Raw genomic sequence first — 9994 nt, 5'->3', positions numbered from 1 at the left:
ATCATAGGCGTGTTTAGGTTGGAAGGGATTTCATGATCATCTTGTCCACCCCCCTGCTCAGGAGTGGTCATCTGAAGCAGGTGGACCAGGACTGGCTCCAGTTAGGTTTTCAGTATCTCACAGCTGGAGATACTGGCTCCTCAGCCTAATTAATTCTGTTCCTGTATTTGACCATCCTCACTGTTAATAATAAAATAAAGTATTGTGCTCAGATAGAATCTCACGTTTCGGTGTGAGCCCACTGCATCTCATTCTGTCACTGGGCACCATAAATGAGCATCTGTGTCTCTTTTCTTCGTTTTTTCCCATCAACTATATACACTGATGAGTTTTCCCCTGAGCCTTCTTTTCAGGCTGACCAGTCCTAGCTCTCAGCCTCTCATATGAAAGGTGCTACAGTCCCTTAGTCCCTTTGCTAGACTCTAATGTATTCATGCATCTCTTGCACTGAAGAGCCCAGAGCGAGACACAGAACTCTGGGTGCAGAGGATGGACCATCTTTGACCTGTTGGCACCTTTCTTCCTGATGCAGTCAGGATGCTGCTGATTAGGGTAATGCTTTCTGCCAGGCTTATCCTTGTGCCCCAGGCCAGGTTGCTAGTTGGAGTTTATGCCAGGGAGCAGTAGGTGAAGTTGAACAGGTCCTTGGAGGAATATGGTTAAGCCCAAGAATAAATCTCACCTGTGTTCCCCAGGCTTGGGTCCTGGATGCCTCACCTGTGGTAGGTGAGGAGCAAAGTACAGCAGGCTGTGCCTACTTATCCTCTGAGTTCGGTGTGCAGAACGCAGTGCTTCTAACCTGTGGATATTGGATTTCCAGGTAAATGCATCCTGTGGCTGGAGAGGGTGGGTTCTGTGCAAGTAGTTAGCCATTTAATGGCTACAGGTCATTGTAGAGCTGGCATCTGTATTAACAGTGTAGCAGGCGCTGCCCTGCTGGTGTGGATGATTTGGGGACAGCCTCAGTGGGATGCAGGTTTCTTTAATGCCTGTCCTAAACCCTGTGTGCTTATGGCACATGTCTGTTATTAGGCTGCGGAGTCCAGATGATGAAAGTAAATAATTGATAGATTTTGAAGGAAGGAAGCAAAAGGAATAAGGAAATCCAACCTATCTGCTCTCACCAGCTGAGATGCGCCCCTTCCCCATGACTGCGCACGGGCAGGAGCCTGTGCAAAGGTGCTCGGCCCCCTCCTGGTGGTTTGTTTTTTCATGCTCACCCAGCTGTTAGCGCTGAGGGCACAGCCATACCCTGCAGAAAAAGCAGAGCCTGCTGCACTTCCTGCCACCCCAAGCCCTGCCAGGGGGATGCTGCTGGCTCCCAGCAAGGGCTGAGAGTCCCATGGGGCAGCGGTAACCAGGTGCTCACCATGGCAGCAGGGGCACAAACAGGGACAGACCTTGCACGAGTGGAACAGCAGCTGGGTGCAGGTGGTGGATGGTGAAGGTCAGGACTCTAACCACGTGTGACAAAATAGGTACGGGTTATCCTCGTCCCTGATGTGAACTTGGCTGAAGGTGGTCGGGTTTTAGTCTCTTCTTCGTCTCTGATGCAGGTTTGTTGTCCACTAAATGGTGCTGCAGCCTCTGTGGGATGCTGCATGCGTGGGTTCAGACATCCACGGGTGCAACTTGCTCCCAGTTGCTGCATTGCACATGGGAACCAGCCAATTTTACAGATCCCATGTCTGCAAGGAGGAATCCTGAGAGCAGCTGGGGTCTGTGTACTGCCTCCCCTTCCTCTCTGGCAGGTGCTGGGCTGCACTGCAGTGCTGCATGGGTGGAGGCCATGCCCCTCTCCTAGATCTTCACTGCTGCTGCCTGCCCTGTGCCGAGATGGGGGATATTGAAGAGGTTTTTGCATCCTTCTTGGCTGCTGAAGCAGTAGAAGGAGAGGAGGCCCTGCTGTATCTGACGAGACGCTACAAGGGGCTGGCAGTGAGCGCATGTGCCCATGCCATCTTCTTCTGCAGACTTCTGCAGGCCCTCAGGTAAGTTGGAGGGCTCCCTGTGCGGGCTGGGTGGTGTGGTCATTGGGGGGCCTCATGGCACCAAGCTCATTCCAAACTGTTGCGCTGTTACTGAGTGTCATGGTGTTATCTCTAGGTCTGTCTGTGTCTGTGACAGGGGGACAGCTGGCTCACCAGCCTGTAAAGAAAGGAAAAAGGGGAGGGAAAGGGAACAAAGAGGGAAAGGAATTAAAAAACAAACAGCGGCAATGATCTGAGGAGGAAAGTTAATTTACAAATTATAGTAGCAGAAATACAGGTTAATTGGGATTGAAGCTAATAAACTGAGTGAATGAGAGAATGGATGTTCTTTACATCCTGTCCTGTCTGTACTGGCCCCAGGGCCACGGCACGGGCTATCTCCTGTTTAATCTGCTCAAAAGCCTGCTGCTGCTCAGGGCCCCATGTAAAATGATTCTTCTTCCGCATCACCTGATAAACGGGGCTCACAATGAGGCTATAGTTTGGAACGTGCATTCTCCAAAAGCCCACTACACCCAGAAAAGATTGAGTTTATTTCTTACTAGCGGGCAGAGATGTAGCAGTAATTTTGTTGATGACATCCATTGGGATGTGACAACGTCCATCTTGCCACTTTATACCTAGGAACTGAATTTCCTGTGCAGGCCCTTTCACTTTGTTTCGCTTAATAGCGAAACCAGCTTGCAGAAGGCTTTGGATTATTCTCTCTCCTTTCTTGAAAACTTGCTTTGCTGTATCACCCCACACAACAATGTCATCAATGTACTGTAGGTGCTCAGGAGCACCGCCCTGTTCCAGTGCACTTTGAATCAACCCGTGGCAGATGGTTGGGCTGTGTTTCCACCCCTGGGGCAAACGGTTCCAGGTATACTGAACGCCCCTCCAGGTGAAAGCAAACTGCGGCCTGCATTCTGTGGCCAAAGGAATGGAGAAGAAGGCATTAGCAATATCAGTGGTGGCATACCACTTGGTTGCTTTGGACTCCAGTTCATACTGGAGTTCTAGCATGTCCGGCACAGCAGCACTCAGTGGGAGTGTGACTTCATTCAGGCCGCGGTAGTCTACCGTCAGCCTCCATTCTCCACTGGCTTTACGCACTGGCCATATGGGGCTGTTAAAAGGTGAGTGAATTTTGCTGATCACTCCCTGGCTCTCTAGTTGACAAATCAACTTATGAATGGGGAACAAGGAATCCCTGTTGGTGCGGTACTGCCGTCTGTGCACCGTTTTTGCGGTACCTGTTGCTCTTTCACTTGTAGCAACCCCACCACAGAGGGATCTTCTGACAGGCCAGGCAAAACTGACAGCTGCTTGGTGTCGTCTGTCTCTAAAACAGCTATTCCAAAGGCCCATTGATACCCCTTGGGATCTTTGAAATGCCCCCTTCTGAGGTAATCAATACCAAGTATACAGGGAGCCCCCGGGCCAGTCACAGTAGGAAGCTTTTGTCCGTCTTTTCCAGTGAGGCTTATTTTGGCCTCCAGCACAGTCAATTCTTGGGAACCCCCAGTCACTCCAGAAGTATAAACTGATTCTGTCCCTTTGTGACTCAAGGGCATTAGAGTGCACTGCACACCAGTGTCCACCAGTGCCTCATATTGCTGTGGTTCTGATGTGCCAGGCCACCGAATCCACACAGTCCAACACACTGTATTGTCCCTTTCCTGCTCCAGACTGAGGGCAGGGCCCCTCTGTCGGTTACCTACATTGTTCTTCTCTTGTGAGTCCTGGTCAGGAGCCGTAGTAACGGGAGCAATTGCACTGGTGGTTGATCTGTTTTGTAATTCTCTCACCTGTGCTCGTAGTACAGGAGTGGGTTTTTTATGCCATTTCTTCATGTCTTCTCCATGCTCACGTAAGTAACTCTGTAAGGCAGCACATGACATAGATTCACTACTGTCGTTTGCTTGAGCATGAAGGTGTTTGCCTTTGATAGCTGAGATTTTTGATGATACAGGTGACGAGTAGTGTTCATCACCTTCAATCAGTTTGATCAGCTCCTTCAGTAGACTGCTTTGATCATCCTGATCTTCATCAGGTGTTTCTGATAGTGCCACGGGTTCATCACAATTAATCAATAGAGACAGTTCCTCCAGTATACTGTCCTTCTTCTCTATTTTAACTATTCTTTCTGTTACTTTCAAGATGGCTGAGATGGAAGTGTGAGACGGAGGAAATTGTTGTTCAAAGTTTTGAAGTGTAATTATCAGTTCAAAACCTAGGGGTCTTCTCTGCTGTTCCTCGTATCTTTCAAACCTTGCTTAGTGTACTGTTGTACCTTTCTGGTGCTGTTCTTGTGAGTTCCTGCCGTGTATCTGATGTACTCCTAACTCTCAGGATCTTGGTCCTGGTGTGGATTGTTAGGAACAAGCATGGGGTCATACAACATTTCCACCACAGCTGTTTCCCTCAAATACTGGATACCTTTTTCAATAGTAGTCCATTTTTTCATCTCAGGCTCCAGGTCATATTTGAAGGGATACCTTTCCTTTACAGCTAATAACACTCATTCCCAGAAGGTGGCAATTCCATCCAGACATCTACTAATCCCTCTGTCAATAGCTGAGTCTCTGGCAATGCTTCCTAGTTGGCGAGCTTCACTACCATTTAGAAACACGCTATTGGCCCCAGTGTCCCAACACCAAAGCAACCAGGAGACAGTAGTCTTGTTCGGGTGCTGTACAAACTCCTTTCTTGAACCTTTGATTTCAGTCATTTTCAGAGGTCGATGAGTAGTGGTAACAGTGACCTCCTCCTCCTCACTCTCCTCTCCTCATCTTTTAACTTCTTCTGATGCCTTTTTCAATAATGGTGGTTTTGGGGAAGGCTTCCTTCAGATAACGTAAATGAAGAAGAATACATTCAGGGAGGTTGATAACATGAGCATCCATTTGGCATTCCAAAAACATATGAGGAACTGAGAGGAGAATCTGGAAACTGGTTTAAACATCATGTTGTTCGTAAAATTAGCTACTCCCTCTGGGATGTAGCTGTCAATACTCAAATCATACAACTTTGTATACAGGTACCAGGTAGACATCTCCATCAGTGCCCTTAACTGGTTATTTACATATATATGTATATGTGTGTGTATTTATATATATGTATGTATATACATATAAAACTCCAAAACAGAAAATGGCAAACTTAATAAGAAACCAGTATGTTCCAAGAATTAAAATTCTGAACATAATGGCCTTTAATCCTTTATACAAAGCTTCTAAAATAAAGAACAGCTTCATAGTTGGCACAATAAAAAAAGGAAAAAAACTCAGTACAGCATCCAGGGGCTGGCAGACTGCCCAGCATATAATCTAATCTATGAAGGTCAGAGTTGCTCTGCAACTCTCTGTATGGCACTTTAACAAGTCTTTTCTTTGCTAATGTTAACAAGTTCAGATTTGGTTCGGCCTTCCTGGCCAATGCACCGGTAACTGACACGGAGTTATGTCTAGATCTATCTGTGTCCATGAAAGGCCCACAGGCCCACTGCCCCCCCCCCCCCAAAAAAAAAAAGAAGGAAAAGGAATGGGAGGGGAAGGGAAGGGAAAGGAAACGAAGAGGGAAAGGAATTAAAAAAAAAAAAAAGCAACAACAACAACAACAACAAACCAGCAGCAACAATATGAGGAGGAAAGTTAATTTACAAATTATGATAGCAGAAATACAAGTTAATTGGGATTGAAGCTAATAAACCAAATAAATGAGAGTGTCCAAAAACCAAAGGCCTTACTCTAATGCTGAAGGCAAGATTGTTAGGGAGCACAAGCCACAGAGACGAGCAGTAAAAGAAAGGGGCAATCTCGTGACTTGTGAGCAGTTTTATCATTCCCTCTAAACAGAAAACAGAACAGTGAAGTCTTTTGGGAGATGTAGTTCTTCTTTTCTGAGAACGAGGTACCCAGAAATATCGACAGTCCATGGAACTTGAGCATTAACTCTTTAACTCCCAGTGCACTGCATGATGTTACGATGTGGAATACCAATAATAAAAAAAATCATAAAACCATGATACCGAACTAAGACATGACACAGGTGCACCACCACCCATTCTAGTGTAGTTCTAGATAGCACCAGTGTGTCACAGGAAGAGCTGGGGAAGAGGCTGGTCTCTGTGGGGAGCATCTTGCATGGCTCACACCAGCAATCTATGAAGGTAAGGATTGTATAGGTTTGTGTATGCAATGCTATAGCTTGATTGTTTTTTTTTCTGGTTCTGGAGGGGTAAAAAGTCACCTAGTATTTATACCCACACTTGTCACCTACTCAACATCCACCTTTGTCTGAAATCAGTCAGTCTTAATACTCAGGGATTTTCTCCTTAGTTAGACTGTTTTCCCTCTGAGAAAACCAAGGAAAGAAGATTGCCTCTACTACCAAAGAGGTTTTCATCCCAGAAACCTGGTGGTGCTCCATGCCTGTGACTTGTTCCCACCACTAATGTATGTGATTTATAATGAGCAAATAGTCCTACATTAGCACGTGGTGTCCCATGTCCCTTCGCAATAGTAGTCCTGCTGGCACAAGGCTATGCTCCTCATGCTGACTTCTCCCCGAGCTTGGTATCATCATGGGGCTTGATATGCCAGGTACTGGCTCTTAATTGCTGAGCTGCTTTGCAGCAACCCACACTAGTGCCATGGACATTACAACAGCTTGCCTGGTCCTTTTCATCCTCCTCCTCCTGGGAGTGTAGTGTTGGCTTTCCCCTGGGCAGCCGTACATCCTGAGGTCCCTCCTGGCACATGGGGTTTGGTTGCCCAATGCATTGGGCCAGCAGAGTGGCCAGTTAGTCCCAGCATGAGTAGTGTGGACACCATGCCCCTTGGCTCCCAGCCCCAAGCCCCATGGATGCTGCATGCTCCAGGCTGCAGCCATCAGCCTCTGTCATTCTGGTGACTGTTGGAGACCAGGGCGGGATGCAGGGAGTGGGGCTGGGATGTGCTATATAGACAGATGGCCTGGGGAAGTCCTGAAAGGGCAGGACTTCATGTGGCCTGGGGAAATCATGGTTTCCACGAGGCTGACACAGTTTCTCCGCTTCTCCAGGCCGAGCAGCATTGGGAAGTCCTTGCTGACTTCCCTGGCGGATAGCTACAGCCTGAAGGTCGGCATTATCGGCGGAGGCCGCCTTGGGAAGCAGCTGGCCCGAGCACTGGTGGCAGTGGGTCGAGCTCCTTGCTCCAGTGTCCGTGTTTCTACCCGGCGCCCTGAGAGCCTTCGTAAGTGCTCCCCAACCAGACCAGGCAGCGGGGCTTCTGCTGTGCTTCTGATGGCCATTCAGAAAGAACTGACTAGAGAAAGTTTTCCTGCCAAACATATTGGAGGTATAGAAACTCCAAATTTTATTTGGAAGCAGAGCATACTGTTGTGGAAAAGATCTTCATTTGGCTGGAAGCCCACTGTACAAACATGAGTTCAGTTGTCTGCTTTTCTTCAGCAGTGCCAGCTGAGTGTGGTGGAGACCATGCACCCTGTTCCTTTCAAAGCTGGCTAGTTTCAGGCCCACTTTAGTTTAGCCCTCCACGTTTTACTGCTCTTTTTGAAGCTCTCCTTGTCATTTGCCAGGAGCTGGGTGGGTGACTGTGACCCCAGGCTGTTACGTGGTCATCCAGCAGAGAAGGCAGCTCGCTGAAAGTGTCCCTCTCCTTGTCCCACCACTGCAGGGCGAGCCCCTTGCTGGGCCCTGGGGTGCCCTTTGCTAGTGCTGGGTCCATGGGCTCTGAGCCCTATGTGCCTTGTTGCAGCGGACCTGCAGAAACTAGGGCTCACCTGCTTCTACGACAATGCGCAGCTGGCAGCCTGGGCAGACGTCCTGTTCCTCTGTTGCCTGCCATCGCACCTGCTGTCCATCTGCTCTGTTGTGCGGCCAGCTATCCGGAAACCCTGTGTGGTGTACAGCCTCATCACTGCTGTCCCTCTGCCCAGGTAAAATGCACTTGGACATACTACCATTCATCCTGAAGCTCACAGGGTGAGCACAGCACAGTGTTGGCACAGCCATTGCTGCATGGGAGCACGACTCTTACTGCATCTTATGATTTTCATGCAAAACATTGCTTCAAACCTAGTCATAGTCGGTCACTCCCCAACTGTTGGTCACAGGACTGAAGGAGGGGGACGGAGCTCTGAAGCAAGGTGAGCCTAGACACCCTCCTCTTCTTGGGCTGCCTTTGCTTTCAGGTTGAAGCAACTCCTTTGCTACAATGCCATCGTGAGGCCACAGTACCAGTGCCCTGGCAAGGAGCCTACAAAGGAGTATGGGACAAAGGGGACGATCACAGAGGCTCTGCAAGACCTTGCTGTTGTGCAGGCAACGTGCCCCCTCACCTCCCAAGGTACAACCTCTCATTTTGGTTAAACTTAATAGCAAAGATTAATATTAGCACCCTCGCCTAAAATGATCCCAAAACAGAGATTTCAGATAAGCTTGCTCTGATTGCTAACGCAATTTTTTACAGGAGAGGGGGCCGAGAATCTCTTTTCACACCTGTGTGCACATTGGTTACTGACATTTGATTTTCTTTGTTGTGCAGCAAAAATAAAAGTCAATGGCAAATGGCTGGTGGGCATTTTCTATGCAGCCCTGAACATCAGCATGTGGCAGAGCCTGCCTCATCAGGAGGCACTGGCATTTCTCAATGACCTCTGTTTTCCTGAACATTGCCACATCTGTGCAGAGAAGAAAGCTTCCTGCCCACGGTTTACACGCGAGAGTTTTGTCAGCAAAAGTTTTGCCTCTTCAATGACTCAAGTGGAGTAAGTAAAGGGTTGGATGCTGAGGTACTGCTTGCCCAGGCTTTCTCTTTGATCTAAAACTTGCCACATCCCTCTGCTGAAGCATGGGGTTGTCATGCTGGGTTGGAAGCTGCTGAAGTGTGTGTTGCCCTTAGGGACCATATACCTGCCAGGAAAGATTGCTTTAGATGTACTGGCAATAAAAGACCCAGACTGTCATCACTGGGTTGTTTTGTCCTGGTGCCTATCTCCCATCTGTCTACTGGTCAGGATTGTGTGAAGCCACAGGTCAGGACTGAGGCATTGGGTGCAGAAAACAAAATCCTCTGGGAATATTTAGAGAAGATTTTTTTATGGGTAATTAACTAACTTTAGTTCACAGGCAAGATTATTGAGGATGTTAAGTTAGGCAATTCTGCTTGAGGGAAAATGCCCCTATTGGTTCAGGGTCTCTTTACAATCATTTTGTTCAGTTTTGCTTTGAATTGTGCAGTAACATCTGGAACTTTAGATTCAGGTCTTGGAGCATGAATGTTTCCCAAAACCAAAGAAAGAGAATAGCAGTCAGATTCTAAAGAAAACTAATATTTGTTAAATTATTAGCAAGACCTTTATTGCCTATAGAAGATTATGATTTTTTTCTCTTCTCAGAACCTTCCCATGGTTTGACCTGACAGCTGCACAACTGAGAGAGTCTCCCTTTAGCCAGCTGCTAGAAAAGAGTGAGTCTGTCCAGAACCATCTTGCTGTGCTGTACCAGGCATGTTTTGGAGACTGGCCCACAAAGACTTCTCCTACGTTAGCTGTAGCAGAACCTGGCATGATGTTGGATCAGGACTCCTCACTGTCCACAACTGCTTCGAATGTTTTTTCAGAAATTCCGGAGGAAACTACTGACTGTGTTTCTAAATCTTCATAAACTGAAATGAAATCCATGACAGAATGCTATGCTGAGATCTCATCCCAAAGGGATGAAACTCTGTTCCATCAGTTTCCCTTGCTGGACTCAGTAGTATCTAGTGGAACAACACACTGTAAGGACTTTGTATTGCCAGGCAAAAATAATACCAAAAAGCAAATAAATCTTTACTTATCCATTTCTTGGTCATAACACAAACCACTGCAGGAAGTAGGTGAAAGATTATACAATAGAATTACATTGTCTTTCTTTCCACTCTTTTTCTGCCATTAAGAAACTCCATTTTGCATCCACCTGCAGCCTTGCCAAACATAAAAACAGTCTCCTTACTAACGTACCAGCACTG

General features: G+C 47.4%; 1 protein-coding gene across 1 annotated transcript; it reads left to right on the top strand.

The window, feature by feature from the left end:
- NOXRED1 (NADP dependent oxidoreductase domain containing 1) lies at window positions 793-9826 on the top strand. Its single transcript, XM_021403028.1, has 7 exons — window positions 793-1478; window positions 1752-1991; window positions 7041-7213; window positions 7739-7919; window positions 8175-8329; window positions 8528-8750; window positions 9381-9826. Exons 2-7 carry the CDS (start codon window positions 1777-1779, stop codon window positions 9646-9648), a joined length of 1215 nt encoding a protein of 404 aa, XP_021258703.1. The 5' UTR covers window positions 793-1478; window positions 1752-1776; the 3' UTR covers window positions 9649-9826.

Source organism: Numida meleagris, chromosome 6 (assembly GCF_002078875.1).
Source record: "Numida meleagris isolate 19003 breed g44 Domestic line chromosome 6, NumMel1.0, whole genome shotgun sequence".
Classification (NCBI taxonomy): Eukaryota; Metazoa; Chordata; class Aves; order Galliformes; family Numididae; genus Numida; species Numida meleagris.
This window is presented reverse-complemented; position numbering and strand designations above follow the sequence as displayed.